Here is a 22,261-nt window from a genome sequence, read left to right on the forward strand (position 1 = left end):
TGTTCTTTCTACCTTCAATCTCTTTTGATTCTTTCATAGTTTTATTGTCTTTGCTGTGAATAGACATTCTTCCAGATGTTAGTTCATACGTATTCAGCCATGGTAAGTTGGATCAGTGTTTTACAGAATTCTATTTTCTCCTTCAACGCTTTTGGGTTTATAATTTAGTATAATAATTGTCTACTGTTTTTCCCTCCCTCTTTGCATTGTTATCTAATCGATTGGCGTTGGACGTATCAGTGGGCAAAAAACAAAACAAAACAGAAACGTTTTTTTTTGCAACCATTGCTGAGGGCAATTTGGACTGCAATTTAGGCTAAATATATTATTCCGTTTAGCTGACATTCCAGCTTCAGTGTAGACTGTTAGGTACAATTCCTTCGAATAACCTCAATTCTTATTTGACACATTTTGATATTTTATTTTCGTAATGCTGTTCAGGTTTGTCTCGGATTTTTCGCCGGTGGATAGTCTTAACGATCATAATGGCATATATATATATATATATATATATATATATATATATATATATATTATATATATATATATATATATATATATATATATATATATATATACATATATGTATAATATTTCAATTTGACCTTAAGAACATCTAAATAAAATTTATGTGTTTTTTATACTTAAAACAATACTTGATATTAAGAACATCTAAATAAAATTTATGTGTTTTTATAACCAATACTTGATATGAATTTGGCAGTTTCAGAACAACAATTGCTTGAAATAATATATAATATATGCTTTATATTTATGAAATGTTTTGACGTTTGACTGCGATATTTTCAGGAAGGATGCCTATATATCAGTATGTCGATTATAATTGTACATTCAGTCTATCAATCCTTTATTTCCAGCGCTCTTTTTTAATACCATTGACGAACGTGTGTGAAGTGTTTTTGATACTGCCTAGTATTAACATATCAACATATTTTCTATTTCCAGGACCGACATGATGGCGTCCCCAGCCACAGTTCCAGACTGTCCCAGCTGGGCTCAGTGTCGCAGGGACCTTACTCCAGCGCCCCCCCGCTCTCCCATACTCCATCCTCGGATTTCCAGCCACCTTACTTTCCTCCTCCTTACCAACCACTCCCGTACCACCAGAGCCAGGATCCTTACTCCCATGTCAACGATCCCTACTCCCTGAACCCTCTGCACCAACCGCAACAACACCCTTGGGGGCAGAGACAGCGTCAAGAAGTTGGATCAGAAGCCGGGTCTTTGTTGCCACAGCCCCGGGCTTCCTTGTCCCAGCTCTCCGGACTGGACCCTAGACGGGACTATCCCTCAGTCAGGCGTCCAGATGTTCTTCTTCATTCTGCACACCACGGGCTTGATTCTGGCATGGGGGACAGTCTATCCCTGCACGGCATTGGGCATGTTGGAATGGAAGACATCCAGGTGAGAGTAATGTAATATTCCATTAACCTCTATATGTATAGCTGTATCAATTGCTTTTACTTTATGTAGCAATGTAATGGATTAGACATGCAATATGCTGCAAGTTACATCACGAATCACTTTAAAAAAGATATCCTATATATAATTGGACCATAAATAAAATACACACACATCCCCCCCCCCCCCCCCCCCACCTCCCCCCCCCCCCCCCCCCCCCCCCCCCCCCCACCCCCCCCCCGCCCCCCCCCCCCCCCCCCCCCCCCCCCCCCCCCCGTATTTATTTCGTTTCAGCAAAGTAAGTTTTTATTCATAGTACTTTGAAAAGTTCAAGCAATATCCTACGATAAATATAAATGTGTTCTTAATTCATACACTACTACTACTACTACTACTACTACTAATAATAATAATAATAATAATAATAATAATAATAATAATAATAATAATAATAATAATAAAATAATCCTTTTGTTTTGGATTATGGCTTGTATCTGGTTAAGGAGTAAACAAGACGGTTTATTTGTGCATAACTTTTGTATCAAAGGTATCCTTTCAACATGACACTGGGTTTTATAATCTGAAACTATATGCGGTTTGTAATGGGTTCACGTTAGAATAAAACAATGCAGAATGTATAGGGCCGTATTCAAAAGGAAAGGCTCTCAGAAATGTCAATAAGTAACACGTTAAAGGAAACTGTAAAATATCTATATACTGCCTCAAAACATATACAGTTATTATGTATTGAACTGACATAGGCAAATTGTCATTAGTAAATATAGTAAAATTGCGTATACTATATGTAACACGTAACCACTAACATATTTAATTTAAATAATTTAGATAAAGGACTATCTACTGAATAAAATTGGCCCGCATTTCAAATAAATAAATAAACAAATAAATAAATTAATAGCCTGTTACATTTTGGTATAGCCCAATGAAGACGTTTGTGTTTCTTGTAATATGTTATTGATTAAGGAACTTTGAAGTTTAGATTAGGAAATAATCAGGATGCATATACTTAGAAAGCATAGTCTCGAAGCTGTAAAGAAAATGTCTAGGCAAGATACAACCTTACAAAATCGATTTAAACACACATCGGTGGTTATTGACATTTTTAAATATATTTTTAAAAGTGTTGCGAAAATAAACATTGTGAAGTATGTACATGACAAGATGTTTAAAGTCTGTTATACAGGATGTGTGTTTTATTCTTACATGTGTGCTTTTATGATAGGGTTATGAGTTTTCTACATTTACTTCAGCCAAAATCTCAATAATATAAAAACAAACTGTTATCTAGCTTGAAGGTGAATTGGAGGTTTAAGGTCTGTCATGTCAGTGAAACTGTTCAGAAATACGAGTTGTATATCCTAATCTCATATATTATGATTTAATTATTCCCTCAAAATTTCAGTCCAAAATAAAGATTTTTGCATTATGTTTTTATCGCGAGTGCTGTTCTTATTTATTTGGAAATATAATAGGCAGCGTGATTTGGTAGATATTGGGTTTAGGCCTATTGCCCATTGTTGATTAGCAGGAGCGATGACCTGAGCTGTGCCATTGGCCACATTTCCATCTGAGAATGGACGCTTTTACCCTGCTTTATTCACAGTGCTTACTGTTTCCAGGTGTTTCTGTCCTTTTTATTTTTATTTTTTTACAATTATGTGGACAATACTTACTGCTATATATATATATATATATATATATATATATATATATATATATATATATATATATATATAGTATATATAATATATATATATATATATATATATATATAGGCGAAGCTTCGAAATCTTTCTACCAGAATACCATTTGCCCTTGTTTTGAGCTTTTCCCAACGATAATGAAATGAAACTTGAAAATGTTTATACTGCCATTCAGAAAGCTTTATATTTCGATAGAGAGAGAGAGAGAGAGAGAGAGAGAGAGAGAGAGAGAGAGAGAGAGAGAGAGAGAGAGAGAGAGAGAGAGAGAGAAACATTGAATCCTTTTATCACCCTTAACTAAGAGAACTATAATTAAACGTGTAAGTTTTCCTTATTTCCGCGTTTAGTCGTAATTAAATCTTTACTATCCTTTCTGCGGCTATTAAGCGCCAACATGCTGAGTGTATATCCTGTACACAAAACAGCAGGCGGTCATGATTATATAGAAAATCAGACAAGAGTGTTCTCATTAACTACAACTCTTTAAAATCACACTGTTGATGGAGGCAGTGCGTTTATCCGCTGACTCTTTGTCTTTACACACACACACACACACACACACACACACACACACACACACACACACACACACACACACACACACACACACACACACACACACACATATATATATATATATATATATATATATATATATATATATATATATATATATATATATATATATATTATATATATATCTATATATATATATATATAACATTAGATATGTTCTAATACTGGATTCTATTAATGAAAGTCTTTTTTATGTATATTACAGCATGTCATAGCGTCTGATATAACCCACCAGTCCAATACCACGTAAACAGCGTTTGTTTAAAAAAGCAATTTAAAATAGCTGGTGTGTCCGTCAGTTCCCTGGTGTGCTGACGTATAACATTTCACTATTTCTTATGTTTACTGGGAGAGGATTCACACATCTTAAAACATACAGCAGTAGGGCTGTTCATTTACCAGAACCAGATGAACACGTGCCATATTTAGGTTAAAATGGTGGGCACATTTCACTCATATATCAATTCAACAGGATGTTTTAGTGCTATATAATATTTTATGGGGCATAATGTAGCCTAGCATTAGTAGATATTGTTACCAAAATATATAATATAAATTACTTTACATGTTTTTGTTGTTGTTATAGATTCATTAACGGCTAAATCAAATGCTTTGAAATTAACAACGGCAGCTAATGTTTGGGTGTATGTATTTGTCAATAAATGTGCATGTTTATTTAAATAGATATGTCTGTATAACATCATTGCTATGTGTGATTAAAAAACAAAACAAAACAAAACAAAACCAAAAAAAAAAAAAAAAAAAAAAAAACCCAAAACAATCGCACCCAAGCAACCTTGGACCTTGTTTGTACTAGAAGCCTGTGTAATTTCGGCGGATTTGATTTCCTTGTCGATTTTCGAAATGATAAAACTCATCGACTGGGTTAATATAAATGGAAATAACAGGATCTGGAGTTCAGAATGACATGATTTATATACTGGGCGCTTTGATATCCAGTCAATTGAGATAGTTATGGGACTGATCTTTGCTGTTTTGATATTCACAGACAGTTGAAGACGCCAATAACAGTGGCATGAGTCTATTGGACCAGTCCGTGATTAAAAAAGGTATAGTATTTTTCAAGCTATTACGATTTTTTTGGTATTTTTTTAATTGTATAATTGTGTATGTACAGTAAGCACCCCCCCCTTCCCCTCACACACACACACATGCATGTAAATAAACTCCACCCCCACTGCCACTGCCACACATAAACACCGATTAATATAGCCTTGAAGATTTAACCCCTTATATTTTAAATGCGATGACCCCAACCCCCAGACTCTCCAAATATTTTAAACAAAGACAATGCACATTCTGAGATGACTTTCGGAATAGTAGTGATCTATAATCCTAGATTAAATACACCTATAGATTAGTATTGCTTCTTGTACTTTTGTTATAGTAGAATAAATAACGCCAAATATTACAGCAATACGTTTTTTTTTGTTTTGTTTTAGTCAACCATTTCACACCGATTTGCAGTTTCAGGACGTTTCGGACAAAAGCCCTTCTTCAGCGATGTAAAAAGAAAAGAGGGAGGGTTTGTCTGAAACGTCCTGAAATAAATTATTTTATAATCATTAAAAACTTTTGTACATGCAAAAACAAACAAAACAAAACAAAAAAACAAAAACAAAACACGTATTTTTTTTTTTAAAATGTGTTTTCACGGTTCTCGATCACTCCAAAATGACATTCTTTTCTAAACAGGACCTTTCTCCGAACACGAGTATTCAGTTTTGCATTGTGTATTGCAGTTTCTCTGTTAATCGATAATGGTTATTGTTTTGTTGCGACCAAACGAAACCCGACATGCATCTTTTACGTGAAAGGGAAGTTGCTTGACCCATTCAAACGTGTATACAGCTACCTGTACTGTCATCTCAAATGAGCAGCTATGAAATGCGTATGAGATACAAGGGGTTATCATTTCATACAAGCAAAGAAAACAAAACAAAAATATGTATTTATTTGTATTTATTTTTTTAAAACATGCCTATTGAATCTCTTCAACAAAATAACCCAGATATAAGGGTTATTGTATGCACCTTAGTTATTTATTGTTATTATGTCAAATTATTGTTTTTCGTTTTATCCGTGGTGTTTTCTGTATTCTTACAGTATTAAGTCGATTTATATTACAAGCTGCTTGCTATTATTCATGGCAACACTATTAATAGAAAGCAACCTTTTCGATAAATTAATTTTGTAAAATAAATACACAACACATTTTAATGGTAATGGGGAAAAAAAAAAAAAAACGAAATTATAGATATGTGCTTCTATGTCAAATAATACAAATGTATTGTTTTATTTCATAATACATTTCTGTTCACAAAGATGAAGACCAGGGCTATTGAAGAAAATCGACGAAGTGTTTCATAGTTTATGAGCACGTTCCGGTGTTTACGGGTCTGAAAATACACTCCAAAGTGTTCGCTGATACTCAGGAACATCACTTTTCATCTTAAGGCTTGTGTAATTAGAAATCATTGCGGCCTGTAAGACCCTTGTTAATGTGTGTATGGACTGGTTGACATTTCTAAAGTAATTTAGTTAAGGGGAAATGAGTTGGTCCCAGTAGAGAGAGCAAACGAGTCGAGTTAAAGTAGCCTGCGTGATAAATGACTTTTTCAAGTGGAGATCTCCAGAGCTCGTTTAAGGCTAATTTTCTGTATTAGCCCCCGTTGAGCTATTAATACAATAGTCAGGGACCGTGGCCTCTGTCTTCAAGTTGCCCCATTAGAGCTAACATTAAGACATACCGCTTGAACTCCTCCGCGATGACAATGGAAGGGTGTTTTTTTATTTTATTTTTTTAAACTACGCTAATATAGACTGGCAGAGGGTGGTTAATTCGATTCGAAAGAGCTGGTCAATGAACAATCAATAAAGTAATAATGTGAATGTTTGGCTACATTAGCAGTCTAAAAACCCCACCTAGACAATTACACTTTGATGTGTTTTATTTTATTTTTTATTTATTTTTTGTTACGTTTTCTTTTGTTGGAGCAATGTAGAAAAACGATTTTAATATTTGTATTCAAAGCATGTGCAATTTTATCTGGATTTGATTAGGCTACAGGAAGCTGTCAAGTATTTTTTCTATAATTTTCGAATAATGGTGTATTTAATCAAAGTACCGATTACTATAGTTACAGGTACTATGCAAAACATGCGGTTTCTTTAAAGGTATAAAGGACTGAAGGGTTCAAGCTGTCTTGTAATATGCATGGCCCGTTTGTTGGTCTTTTACTTCTGTCATTGTAAAGCTGTCAAACAAATCTTTGCAGGAACAGCATTTTCATTACTAACAAACCAACCGGTACTTTCTTTATCTGTTGACAAGCCCGGTGGATATAGAAAATGACAAGGAAGTGTCGTGTTAATTGGGTAGCAATATAATAAAACGTGTAACGTCTCGCATTAAATCCTATGACGTGTGCTCTGAAGGCAGGCACATTAATATGATGCGACCTATATATTCAGATCTACAATAGCCTACGATAACATATAATATGAAAGTTATTCTTTATTTCAGAACCTGAAATATAAATATAAGATTACACGTGTCAGGTATGGCTAATGTAATAACACACAATGTAGCTTAAAAACCGGATGAACTCAATTAACAAACACATAACAACTTTCTTCAGAATTCTGATATCTACACATACATATGTAGTTGCATTTATTGGATTAATGCAGTAGGCATTTCATAGTGAACAAAAATAAAACACCACGCACCTAAACCTATCGTTTTTTTTTTGTTTGTTTTTTTTAGTTGTACAGGGGCAACCACTCGTACACCCGCGCCACCATGCAGAATATAGGCTACTGTTCAAAAATCAAAGTGTGTGTTTTTTCAAAACCGAACCAGCTATATGGTATAATTCCAGTAGGCCTATGCTTTTACATTTTTTTTAAACTGTACCCCTTCTCTCGGGGATGGGGTTTCAGCTAATGTACCCTTTACAATGTTCGCTCGCTGAATGGTACCACAGTTGCAATAAAAGGCAGAACAGTCCGATTAACACGTTTCTTTTTTCCCCGGTTTATTTAATGTATCATTTTTTCACAACAGTCTGGGACTGACAATCTGTTGGTTTAAGATAGAAGCAGTAAGCTTCAAACTTAATTACACGCCTTCGGATGCACAAACTATTATGTATGCCATTTAAAATGTTTACAATATCAAAAGCATGAAACTTAAGATCAAACTATAACAACGAACAATGATAAACCTTTTTATTAAAGCCAACCCCCCAAAAATATCGAAAGGGACTCTCTATAACTTTCTGTCGCTTTACACTTTCTGTAGACTCTTGTGTTTTCATCCTTTGTTATTCTTTTACAAGTAAGAAATGTATCAATTTTACACACCAAAAACATATTCAATCAGACGCTACTGCTGAAAAGAGCCGCAGTAATACATAGAACAAAAACCATCAAAGTATGAGTATTGTGATTAGGGTACTATTTATGTTTAGCGGAGTATTTACACTTCTGAAAATTAAGAGACACTGCACTTTATTGAAACGGCAAAGACCATGACCATAACAGAGCTCACTCCAGGCACAGTCACCAGACGCCTGCTTCGCCGATATATCAGAGTGGAAATCCACGCAGTCGAAACCGCGCAGGCGTACAGGTGTAACATGGGGACGTGTTAGCTTCTGTGTGTGTGTGTGTGTGTGTGTGTGTGTGTGTGTGTGTGTGTGTGTGTGTTTTCCACGATCTGCCTGTTCATTTTGGTCTGCTAACTACATGTCCAATATCATTTTCATCTGCCGTTCAAGCTTTTGGTCAGTAAAACATAGATTAAATATTTATATAGTAGTGGTTACCAAATTCTTATATAGATAATATATATATATATCATGCAGTAATGTATAATCGTGTAGATCTGCAATTACACGTGGCAAGAAATAGTTTTAAAAATATATAGAAAAACATTCTGCTATTACCAGAAGTCGCTTAGTAATTATTATTATTATTTTTTTTTCAGTTCCAGGTCCCAGTAAGAGTGTCACTTCTATTATGATGAGCAAGGATGGTCTGATAGGTGGAATGGGAGTCAACACTAATGAAGTGTTTTGTTCTGTACCTGGTCGCCTGTCCCTTCTTAGTTCGACTTCCAAATACAAAGTGACCGTGGGCGAGGTTCAGAGACGACTCTCCCCTCCAGAATGTCTCAATGCATCCTTATTGGGTGGCGTTCTCAGGAGGTATATTGGACTAACTATCTATATTTCTAACGACAGCACTGAACAGTCATCAGTCACACCACTGAATGGTTATGGTAACACAATTCATTAAGATGGATTAATGAAACAGTATTCGCAAAACATTTAGCACAGGTTTCTAAAAAGAAAAGAACATCTCCAAATAAATAACACAGGAGGTTGATCTTTGTACAGCCACCAATGTTGTTTCTTTCAAGAGCTCTAACATTAGCAATTTACATTTGTGTTTTATAAAAAAATAAAATGCCGTAAACTTAGCAAGGTGGTAAATGTATTGTGAATATTGCATATGTGTCATGTAAGCTATATATTGCATATATTGCAAGTGTATTCTAAAGCAAATATGTGGTTTTACAGTGTATATGAAGCGGGCTATGACCTTGTTGTCTGTAAGTTCTGAGATGGCCACTATCTTGCGCTATCAGTTTGTATGACATTTATAATCTACTCGACCTACTACATTTTCTTCTGCTAATACTTTTATTTTTCTTCTGTTTAGAGCAAAATCGAAAAATGGTGGGAGATCACTGAGAGAAAAGCTAGAAAAAATCGGTTTGAATTTACCCGCAGGCAGGCGCAAAGCTGCAAATGTCACTCTACTAACCTCACTAGTTGAAGGTAAGCAGAGTATTTAAGGGAAAAAAGTTGACGACTGCACTGTACATATATAGTGCACGCGTCAACCTTTCCCGACTAAAAAATTACAGAAGGTAACAATGAACCTTGTTCATGTTTTATTTTTTTATTATTATTATTTTTTTACCCTTAATATTAAAAAAAGTCTGTTTCGGATGCGCTGCTGCAATTTTCAGCTTTTTTTTTTTTTTTTAAACATTTAATGTCTGCTGCAACAATTATTTGCTACAGTTGGCCTATGTGAATGCATATCTTGGTTTACATTATTATTATTATTATTTATATTATTATTATTATTATTATTATTATTAATAATAATAATAATAATAATAATAATAATAATAATAATAATAATAATAAATAATAATAATAATAATAATAATAAAAGGATCTGTGGTTACATCAATGTTACAATTATTTTCATTAACCATTAAACTATTTGTGCGTGCTATAAATATTCCAAGGTCCCTCAGGCTGAGCATTCCGATTTTTTTTTTTTTTTTTATCGTTCTAATGCTTTATTCCTAAGGGACCAACATATAATCTACTGGAATCCCCCTAGAGCTTGACTTTCTATAGCTACTGTGTCTTATTTCTGTGGTTTAAAAGTACATCAGTGGGAGTCTGATGACAAGAACCTCTGGAGGGTAAAAACCTAAAACCATGCTTACTGGGGGAATGACAATTGTTGGTAGTTATTATGTAGATATACAATATATATATATATATTGTGGATATATATATATATATATATATATATATATATATATATATATATATATATATATATATATATATATATATATATATATATATATATATATATATATATATATATATATATATATATATATATATATATATATATATAGATAGATAGATAGATAGATAGATAGATAGATAGATAGATAGATAGATAGATAATGAGTATATGGATGTAATTCCTACAAAAACTCAAATCTGTTCTTTTATTTATTTTGCATTTGTTTAATGTAATACTGGGACAGAACTTAGTAAATCCATTTACATTTATAAAAATGCATGTCATATTCCATCTTCCTTTTATAGTTTGCATTTCCCAATGCCAAGCCTGTAGTTATAAAGGACACGTCTTAAGGCTAGAAAGACCTGCATATATTTTGCATTTCTAAACTGTATAGCTCTCCTGGGAAAAAAAATAAAATAAGTGGGACCTTTGAAATGTATGTTAAGAACGTTTGAAATGTATCAGTGGAAGACAGTGAATAATAAAGGACCCGCTTTGAGCAGTGCCATTACATCACTTTATTTGTACATCATTTGATTTCCATGCGATTTTTCTAACCAGAACCGTAAATTTAAAGGGCAGCGTTATATTACTAAGGCCCTTTTCATCCCTAGTGATTATTGTTCTTATTATATATTGATACTTATTCTTATTATATGTACAAAACGTGCATTACCACTACCACCACTACTACTACTACTACTACTACTAATAATAATAATAATAATAATAATAATAATAATAATAATAATAATAATAATAATAATAATACTACTAAACATTAGCTTTTATCAGTCATTTATAACAAATTTCTTCTAAAATGATGATTCATTTATTTCCAGGGGAAGCGGTGCATTTAGCCACGGGGATTTTGGCTATATGTGTAAACTGAATTTCCAGCTAAAGCTGTATCGGAGTATCTAAATAGACAACACGCAGATCCCTTGAGCTGCATTCACGGAAAAAACATGATCCTGGCAACAAGTGAGTACCTGCAATGCATTCACTCTAGGATCTACGAAGTACACTAATCTAACTCTGCTTTTCCTGACACACTGAAAGATAGATATTGTATATACACTAGTATATATATTATATATATAAGATCTAATAGATATATATATATATCTATATATATATATATATATAATATATATATTATATATATTGTATACATTGTCAAATATCAAACAGCTTAATACAAAATAAAATTTTAAATCAAACCAATTGAAATTAGATTGCAGTCAACACATTTTAAGTGTCACTTATACAATTAATTTGTCGACCAGCTGTCACAAAGTACTGTTGAGAATTTGTATCAAGTCATGGCCTTACGTACTGAATTGAACACAACAACAGAACCCAGTGTTTCTTTTAATGAGACTATATGTTATAAAGTAATTCTACATACAATCAATTTGATACGTTTAGGATTAATGTGCATCGTGCTTCTTGCATAACCACTAGTATCTGTACCCCCCCCCCCCCCCCCCCCCCGCCACAATTTTATAGATTTGTTTATTTATGTATTTATTTATTTATTTTAAATAGCCATGTAGGGCATTTCATTCTAGACATGCGTCAAATGTTAGATGAGCTGAGTCCCGCACTATAGGTTGCAAGTATATATTTACGTTGGCTTTATGTTCCCTTTATGTTCCCGTCTGCTCCATGAAACCTATCTGTTTAACTCGATGTCACCTCCTTATCCAAATGTCCAATACCAAACTAAGGCGGCGCGTTTGGGGGACAGATCTCGGCCAGCTTGCAATCCAAATTTGCTGTCGATGGAAACAAATGGCTGATTTCAGATCGGTTCCAACTCTTGTTATAGTAAAGACGAAAACTTGACATCAGTCACGGAAAATAACTTCTTCTTCTTCTTCTTCTTCTTCTTCTTCTTCTTCTTCTTCTTCTTCTTCTTCTTCTTCTTCTTCTTCTTCGTAGTTGAAGTAGTCGTAGTATGGGATATCAGGCATAACAAAAAAAAAAAAAAAAAAAAACAAAAAAAAAACAAACAACCAAAAAAAAAAAAAACAACGTCATGATTATTAATATTTTACCTACGCTCTACATAGAAATAAGGCTAGAACACATGTGACAGCTTTACTTTCAGACTTGCAGCACACAAATATTTAACGATTTAGCACATACACACACCTAAAATTGATTACACAACACACATTATATTTTACTGTGTTATTCTGATAACTGACTGAGTTTTTTTTTCTTTTTTTAAGGAGCATATTTAATTATTAATGGAATATTCCTTTTTAGAGCTTAATTAAAATATAATCAGTATAGATAATTATGGATTATAATGAAGTAGCTAATATTTGAACCCCAAAATTGTGTGATTTAGGACACTTTGGTTTTATACCTCATTCTATAGAACCTCATGTTGTTTAGTGTTCTGTATAAGGCCAAGACATGAGTGAAGGTATGCAATATTTTGCAAGTTGTGGCACTGGTACAATTTCCAATATAGCTGTAAAGCCCGAAAGTGCAAATTCTACTACTGACAAATTAATTTACAAAAAAGATATAGATAGCTTAGAAAGCATTTGCTCAAATATTCCTAGATGTTTTCTAAACAGCCATTAACCTTTTTATTTCAATATCACAGTTACCACTTATTGTACTGTGATGATGATTAAGACACATGTTTGCAGGTATATTTCCATTTCCCTATAAAACCATTAACCCATCTTGTCTAGTAAAACCCACAAACCAGGACACATTCAATATACTATATCTGCAAAAAACTACTATACTTATGTATGAGTAATTGTGATTTTTAAATGAAACTACATTTTTTTTTGTAATGCAGATTTTGTTCATATATAAACAAAGCAAGACATTAGACCATATAAATAGAATTCATTCAAAACAATTCCAGAAATGAGGAAACATGAATATTGAGTTTGCATTAGGCGGCTAAAATGAATGTTAAGTGGAAACAGATGGGTTTTATACATTGTAGTTAGATGTTTGTGAAACTTGATACAAAGGTGGATCTTATATAGGGCAGAGGCAAACATTAGAAATTGAAAAATAAGTTATATATTAAGGAGAGGTTTCCATGAGTACAGTGGTAAACAGAAATGTGGTAAATAAAACACACATACATTTTTCCTTGATAATACCACCAGAACTGTTTTAGCATTGTTGCAATGTGATAGAATTTTTTTAATGTTTTTTTTTTTTTTTTTTTTTTTTTATTGTTTCAGTGTTTTAACCAGTTTTATAGTTCCACACATCTGATTTGTGTTATGCGACAGTAATTATTTTCATTTTCTTCCTCCCCAGGCAACTTTGTAAGGAATTTACAGACCTCCTGGCTCAGGACAGGACGCCCTTGGGCAACAGCAGACCAAGCCCCATCTTGGAACCGGGCATCCAAAGCTGTTTATCTCATTTTAGCCTCATCACTCATGGCTTCGGGTCTCCTGCCATCTGTGCTGCCCTCACGGCCCTCCAAAATTACCTGACAGAGGCCCTGAAAGGACTGGACAAGATGTTTTTAAACAATAACACCTCAAACAGGCACACATCAGGGGAGGGACCTGGCTCCAAGTCTGGAGATAAAGAAGATAAACACAGGAAATAAAAGAAAAATCCAAATCATTTATATTCTAGCTTTAAAATATTGCAAATAGTTGGAAATGGAACAGTTTCAAGGATGAAGAAAAAAGGAAGGAGAAACAGGCGCACTAGAGAATGACACCGTGGGTCAACATCAGTAGCAAAGGATTTCTTTTTCACCTTATATTTTTAGAAAGACGTTTAGCTGATGAGTCAAACACTCCACATTGTGACTTTGCCAATATACAAACATCTATTATTTTGTATTCCTGGGATTCAATTCGTTCATTTTTCTTGCAGTTTTGGTTTTACACAGTGCTGAAGATTCCCCCCCTCCCCCGACCTTTGACATGTGCTATGTTCCTGATGTATCCTATTGTTCTTTCCCTCGAGCCATATAGCCTATGGATGTCTCACCTGTTCAAGACTATATTTTCTTTGAATTTGTGGGGCACAGATTTCAAGGGGGTATAACACTGTCCATTGCCACATAATGTTTTTTCACCTTTTTTTTTTTAGAATGAATTGCCTTGGACAAACAAGGTTACATTGAATTCAGGTATCAGTACGGTGCTGAATGTATGTGTGTGTTCTCCTGAAATCAACACTGTATAGGTGACATCATGGCATTTTATATGATACTTAACCTACAGTACACTTGGTCTAAATTTTTTTTAAAAATACTGAGATACCCATAACAAAAATTGTCCCTGATTATTCAGATTTTGTGATGAGACATCACTTGATTAAAACAGCTTTGTAAAGTAAATAGAGTGTACACTTTATGATATTGAAGAAAATAGGATATATTTAACATAAACTTGCTTGAATTCATCATTGACTGATTAAGCTATGGAGCGTTTTGTTTTCATTTTAATGATATCATGAAAAAAGGAAGAAAAAAACATAGGGCTTTCCTTTATTGGTGATGTCATCTTTAGAATAGGTCACAACCTGATATCAGTTGATATGACTCCCTAACGTAATTTTGTGGATAACTGATAATGAAAGGATCCATATATTTTGGCATACTTGTGTACATTGTTATGGGTTAAGAGACCTTCCATGAACAGATTACATTTCATTATCGTCTATATCAACAAACATATTCACGAAAGCCTATATTATAATTTAAAAAGTTTACAAATTTTCATAATAATATAATATTACTACAATACATATAATAATAATAATAATAATAATAATAATAAATTAAGCATTAACCATCATCTATTGAAGTAGTGTTAAATAATAATATAATAATTCCAATTATTTGAGGTTTTCAGCTGTTGAGTTTTCAGCTGTTGAGTAGAACATGACAGATCTCATCCATCCCTGTATGGTTTCATTCATAAAAAAAATGTACAATAAAGGCCTAGTAGATATTTAGATTTATTACAGACCATTAAGCAACATAAATTATATGTTAGATGTATCATGTCTCTCCAAGTTGTCCACCTAAATCAGATTAGAACTATGTTAGCATAACCAGTTTTAATCTTGGAAAAGGTACTGTTTAATCCAAGTATATTTGTTTATCCTTTTTGTCAACAAAGTGTTGTTGACTATTTAAAATCACACAATACTTTAAAAACACTGAAGTTCATATTATAATTTAGGACTCCCACTGACGGAGTCATTCCAACATGGCCTTTGCTAAAGTCATTACAAATACCATTACGAAGGGCTCAAACTGCTACGCAATGGGAGTTTTGATTAATTCCATGTAGTGTCAGAAACTTAGTTGAAAGGATTCATAAACAAAAGGTTCCAGGTGTAGATTTGTTTTTTGTGCCCTAGCAGATCAACCTCTAAACATCTTGTGCTACCATACATTTTTAAACTGACATTTTCAGTAATGATTTTATGGTCATTCTTGTCTTAATGTTAAATTGCTTTTTAAAAGCTGGCACTTACCCTTTTCTGCTCCCAAATACATAATTAAAAGATTAGGTAAATTAAACCTGTCATTATTGTGGAATCAAATCGAAACAAAACTTCAGCTGGCATCCCCTCTGTCACTACACACAGTTGTACAATTGAGCTGGCAAACTCCCTTTTTCTGAATGAAGAACTTATGTAGGGCCTACTTTCCACATAACTGATTAAATGACATATAAGAATAATCTTGTAATGCATGTGACTCTTCCTCCAAACATAATTATACAGATGAACTATAATCCATTTAAGGATCATAAGATTAGTACAGTGTTTGATCTGATAGAAAGTGATGGCAATCATCCTTTCAAATGTTTCACCAAATCTATATAGCCTTGGTTAGTAGGTGGGGGTTTCAGCAAGAAATGTAAATACATTGACTTGCTAATGGAGAACCAGGGCTATAGTTTCCAAATTTAATTTATATACCTTTGTGTAATATATTGACAAACAAGTCTCATAAACAGGGTGTTATGTGTTATTTAGAATTGGGTTTAAAACATAAAGGTATCTGTCAAAATTAGGTTAACCTAATCTGTTTGTGCCAAAGTCATGTTGTTTGCCAGTGCTGAGTTTCTAGATTATTAGTATTGTTTGTAGTATTTTTTTTTTTTAAATAATCCCTGTCATGTTGAAAGAAAGTGTTTTACCAACTTGTTGTTTATGAGTAGAATTTATTCTTGTCTGATCATACACGTTTCTCATAAAAGCTTTTAACAATTCTCATTGCCCATTGGAACATGTATACCTGGAAACATACAGACACAGTCATCGAGAATCAACTGTTGTACTCAAATTGCCCTTCCATAGACGCATTTTTCATATGTTTCTACCTGATTTGTTTACATATTTGGAAGGAAATGTAATATTATTTAAACAACTGCAAATTGTACACTTTTTTCGTTAAATTATTAATCCCTTCACAATATGACATAATATCTTGTCCAATTTCTTAACCCTACAATGATAATCAATATCTGTCTATTCCAATCTACAATGGCAGTGACAATTGAAATTCCCCCTCCCCTCCCCTCCCCCTCTCCCCCACCAAGGGTGGGGGTGGGGGGGGGTGGGGGGGGGTTCATGTCTGTATATATTTATTTATGCTTAATTTAATGGGAAATTGTAAATATGGTGAGCAACTAGTTTGGGTTATTTATCTGTGAGTATACCTCTGTGAATGGGTGAAAAATCTTGACTTTAGATAGCATCTTATATGATTTGTTTTTCTGTTCTAGAGACCATTTGTTATGGTGATGGGTAGAAATTGGTTCTTGTCCAGTGATGATCTCATTTATATAAACAATAAACTTTGTGTTTTGTTGTATTTTAGTCTCCTGTTTCAAAATGTGGTGTCACCTTATTTTGCGAAATCATGATGATTGTTGCAGTCTATTACAGGGATATTACAATTTTAAGGTTGCAAGTGTAGTAAATATACGACTTTAACATTTAATGCTAAGCAGTAGGATACCGGTCAGCATGTTGTATTTATTTTAATGAATACAGAGATCGTAATTTTTTCTCGAGCAGACAATGGTTTGTAAAAGGGAGTGAATAAGATTACAGAATCCTATATAATATAAAGGCGGGCTTAGTTACTAACTTCATCTTGCCAGAACATGTCAAAATTCGTGGCATTTAAACCGACTTTGCGTTCTGCGTTGAGTGATAACTTCAGGCAGGAACGATCTATCCATGACCTTTCAGTCCAGATTTAAACGGTTTAAAAAAAATAGAGTATTTGAGAATTTTGGTTAATTGGCTGTGCGTAAGATAAATGTCCCGCAGTATTTGAATAAACTAAAAGAAGAGAAGTTACTAACAGCTGATGCCATGCATTCTGATAATGACACGTCTTTTAAAGAGATTTTCAGACATCTAGAATATCTTCTGACAAACTGAGTTCTCTTCAGAAGTATAATGTAGGCCTATTTGAATATGTATGAGCTAACCCAACAGGCTATTTATTTATATGTCACGTTTAGTTGGATAAAACTGGCCTACATGGATTCATATAACGAAACAAGAAACAATACAATTGTCTGCTTTTTTCGGGAACGATGTGTGCAGACGAATTCGAACTAATGTTATTAGTAATAATAATAATAATAATAATAATAATAATAATAATAATAATAATAATAATTGTCATGAGTAGGTCCTAATGGATGTCCGGCTAGTGTAGCTAGAGCCTATTTAAAAATAAATAAATAAATAAATAAATCAGAGGTGCCTGTCCCTGTAAGAGTCTCCAAAACAATGTTATGTAAAATAAACAAATTTAACAGGATATGTTGGAGTAATGGTTAAGGCTCCGGACTCTTGACCGGAGGGGGGACATTGCTGCTGTATCCTTGAGCAAGGTATTTTACCTAGATTACCCCAGTAAAAACCCAACTGTATAAATTGGTAATTGTATGTAAAAATAATGTGATATCTTGTAACAATTGTAAGTCGCCCAGGATAAGGGTGTCTACTAATAAATAAATAATATAAGAAATATTCTTGAAATACCTGTATGGATACCACGTGGTGCATCGAATGTTTGCTTCCATTCAATTTAAGTAAAACTCAGCGTAAAGAAAAAAAAAAAATGCAACGCCACATATATATATATATATATATATATATATATATATATATATATATATATATATATATATATATATAATATATATATATATTATAGATATAATATATATATATAATATATATAACACGCACGCCTTATTAAGTCAAATAATCGTCAAATAAACCCAGTTGTATGGGAACGGTTTTAAACACGCCTCTTTGTTTATTTTATTTGTTGCAAAAACATACCCGAGCCGCACAACAAAATTTAAAAGTTTCAAATATATTGAGTCAGGTTATTATCATCGATCTGACTTTAAAAATCTAAAGAGAATGTCTCCAATAAGAGTCATTTGTGGATTGAATATTTCAGAGCTAAAACTACGTGTGAAACTGGTGGTTCGACGAGGTTCGGGTTTAATTTGAATCTTTTGAGCACTAAAGAATGAACACTGTCTCTCTTATTAAATACTTTGTCCTTCATGGCTCCCAGTTTAAGAACAGACTCCCTTTGCATTCTGTCAAGCAATTTGGCTGTAAAATGGTTATCCAGCCCAGCAGACAGCCAAGTGCCGTTTGAGAGTAATTCTTGCCCTGGGCATTTAGCCATGAGCAAGGCAAGCGTGCTCCCTAACTGATCAACCTGGATATTTCATTATTCATTAATTTACTGTTTAACAAATCCCACTCATTATCAGAGGTAACGCTTGGCAGAGCCCAACAAACAGTAGCAGTTGGTGTCAGGCGTGGAGAATTGGCCTATTTGATCCTGGGCTGTTTTTTATTCAACATCACTAACTGAGAAAGAGGTCCATGAATAATAAAGAGGCAAAACATGTTTGAACTGAAAACCATGACGCTGCCTTGACAAAACATTATTTAGATTATTAAAGGAAAAGCACTTTGTGGCTTTCTTCCTTCAGCTTTTGTGTATTGGTGTGAGGATAGACTTTAGCCAACAGGAATGCGTTCCAAAATAAGAATATTTGAAAATAAATCTGTCATTTCATATCTATAAATGAAAACTATTCATGGTAGTAAAAGTAACATGATAAAAAATAAAAAAGTGGCACTATACAATCAACCGTATACTACTACTACTACTACTACTACTAAATAATAATAATACTACTACTACTACTAATAATAATAATAATAATAATAATAATAATAATAATAATAATAATAATAATAATAATACATGTATTTAAAGACACATTTGGTCTCCATTAGAACGCTCTTTCAAGTGCCTATAACGTTTTGCCCCCAGTCACGATTGTGCCAGTGTGTTGAAGATACTGCACCTTGTTTATCGACGTGTCGAAATTGGCCCTGTTCATTTATTTGTCTTGTTTATTTTTTCCATTACTCTGCACAGGAAAAGCGATTGTTTTTCACACCGTTGTCTGGTTTGAATGTCGACTACAACAATAACAAACTCACTCACTCCTGTTTTTGGAATACATAATGACAGTTTTCGATGTCGATGTTAACCCTGCTTCTAAACTACTCTAAAAAAAAAAATAATAATAATAATCTGCCGTTCCCATCCGGGTATTTTTACATTTTGCTCTGTAGTCTTCTGAAATAAGTGCTGTGTTAAATGTAATACATCACCATGTTCTTACCTAGCGACCGCTGCTGTAATGTCCTTTACAATTAGCCTGCTACAACCTGTAGTACCAGGAGACGTTGCACTGGAAGGAAACCCGATATTTAAACTTGCATTTTCACTGGCAAAGCTTTCGATTCACAGATTAAAAATACCTAACCTTTAAACAACAAGAAGGAAAACGCGTTTTGCTGGAATCATTTAATCTAAACGCACACACTTAGATCAATATACAGTACTGTATTCTCTTTTGGACCTTAAGCAGTAATCCTATAATGCATTACCTCTATTTTGCATGATATATATTTTAAAAACCAAAACACTATAGAGATACCATCTCAGATACAAAAAAAAAAAAAAAAAAAAAAAAAAAAAAAAAGCCTCCAGATTTCTGCCACTATACTGGAAGAGAAGAACGCACAATACAATGAATAGCCCAGGTCTACTGTAAACTTGCCCAAGGTCATACACAGAGTCACAAGCCAATTATTTTAAATATGTCGCCCTTACCATTTAAAAGACTCTACATATTAATACCACAACAGATTGATCTGGCATCGTTGAATACAGAACTATTTTAAATAAAGTCAGTCAGGTTCTTTGGAGAAGAATTCAATAATTATCATTTATCTCTTGTTGAATTGTCGTGTTTAAAATATCTATTAAAATTATTACTGTCCCATGAAGGGAACATAGCAAAGGGTGGCACATATTAAATTAACATCGGTTACAAAAGCTAAATAGCATTGTATTGCATGGCGTAGCCAATGGCAACATGTTAATCAAGTTTCTAATTGTTTTTTTTTTTTTTTTTTAGAGCAATGAAAAATGTCACATGTGGTTTACGTTTTCCTACCAGAAGTACTTAACAAAAAACAGACACATTAAAGGAAACGTTTTAAAAGACAACATTTACATGCTTACGTTTCAGTTACACCTTTATATGCATTCGTTTTCACAGTTCTGATAGTTTAAAAATACAGTGGGGGGCGGTGGGGGCGACGACACGACGACACCTGTTTTACTGTTGGTAGTGATGTGTCATGTTTTGTGATGCAAACTATTAATCAGTAGCACAGAAAACACACAAAAAAAGATTGTTTTAACTGGTTTTATCCTGTAACGATGTCTCTTTTTGACATTTATTTTATAATGCTATTTCTTTCTTGCCTGCTGATATATCAATGGTTCTCTCCAGGTTAAATATATATATTTGAATTTAAAATTTGAATGTGGATAACACGGTCCAAAAAAAAAAAAAAAAAAAAAAAAACACACACAACCCCCCCCCCCCCCCCCCCCCCCCCCCCCCCCCCCCCCCCCCCCCCCCCCCCCCCCCCCCCCCCCCTTCCCCCCCCCCCCCCCCCCCCCCCCCCCCCCAAAACCCTTTATGAATTTGGGAGTCCAAACGGCAGCATGGCTATTCTACACCAGAAATATGATAGTTACTTGATAGTTTCTGACCTTCAGGCTGAACTATAAGTCGCACCTGCATTTAATTTCTCTAGAAGCAGACACAAACCATTAATTGAATCCTAATGTGACCACAAAAACCCAGTTGCACGCATAATATGAGCCGAACAAACTTTTCTTCTCCGAAATTAGACATAAATTAATGTTACACCTTGCTTTTATACCATATCAAAAATACCGTTTTTTTTATGTATACAACATGTTGAATAATAATAATAATAATAATAAAATAATAATAATAATAATAATAATAATAATAATAATAATAATAATATAATTGCCAAACATAATATATTATAAATGTTAATTAACAATGTCCTATTGCTGGTACATATTTATTGTAGGATATTTTGCAAATGTAAATGATACGGAAAACATAATCTAGATGATTTAATTCAAACATAAACGAACTATTTTTTATTAACACAGATATCACAACAATTAAAAGTTACAAGGCGTACATTCAAAAATTAAAAAAAAAAAAAAAAAAAAAAAAAAAAAAAACGACGAGCCCATTGCCAAATGCCACCCCCTCCATTAGAACAGGTAATTCAGATATCAACTAAAATGGTTAACAACACCGTTCTCAATGCAGGAAACACTAAGTGCGCCCTCGGGTCTATTTTAATGATCGATGCTATGATGGACACAAACGACGATACCCAAAACTTGGAAATCTACTCTATACCCCTGCGTTTGTTAT

The 22,261-nt window shown here is 33.5% G+C and overlaps 1 protein-coding gene across 1 annotated transcript in view; it reads left to right on the forward strand.

Moving 5' to 3' along the window:
* Window positions 1-15,095, forward strand: part of LOC121315590 (transcription factor AP-2-beta-like) — an 18,201-nt gene extending 3,106 nt beyond the window's left edge. Inside the window, 8 exon segments of the mRNA XM_041249819.1 lie at window positions 967-1,425; window positions 4,732-4,792; window positions 8,737-8,956; window positions 9,474-9,592; window positions 11,219-11,241; window positions 11,244-11,259; window positions 11,262-11,364; window positions 13,686-15,095. Coding sequence (XP_041105753.1) covers window positions 967-1,425; window positions 4,732-4,792; window positions 8,737-8,956; window positions 9,474-9,592; window positions 11,219-11,241; window positions 11,244-11,259; window positions 11,262-11,364; window positions 13,686-13,986 — 1,302 coding nt within the window. The 3' untranslated portion in view covers window positions 13,987-15,095.
* The last annotated feature ends 7,166 nt before the right edge of the window (window positions 15,096-22,261 follow it).

The sequence above is a fragment of the Polyodon spathula genome, chromosome 5 (assembly GCF_017654505.1).
Source record: "Polyodon spathula isolate WHYD16114869_AA chromosome 5, ASM1765450v1, whole genome shotgun sequence".
Taxonomy (NCBI): domain Eukaryota; kingdom Metazoa; phylum Chordata; class Actinopteri; order Acipenseriformes; family Polyodontidae; genus Polyodon; species Polyodon spathula.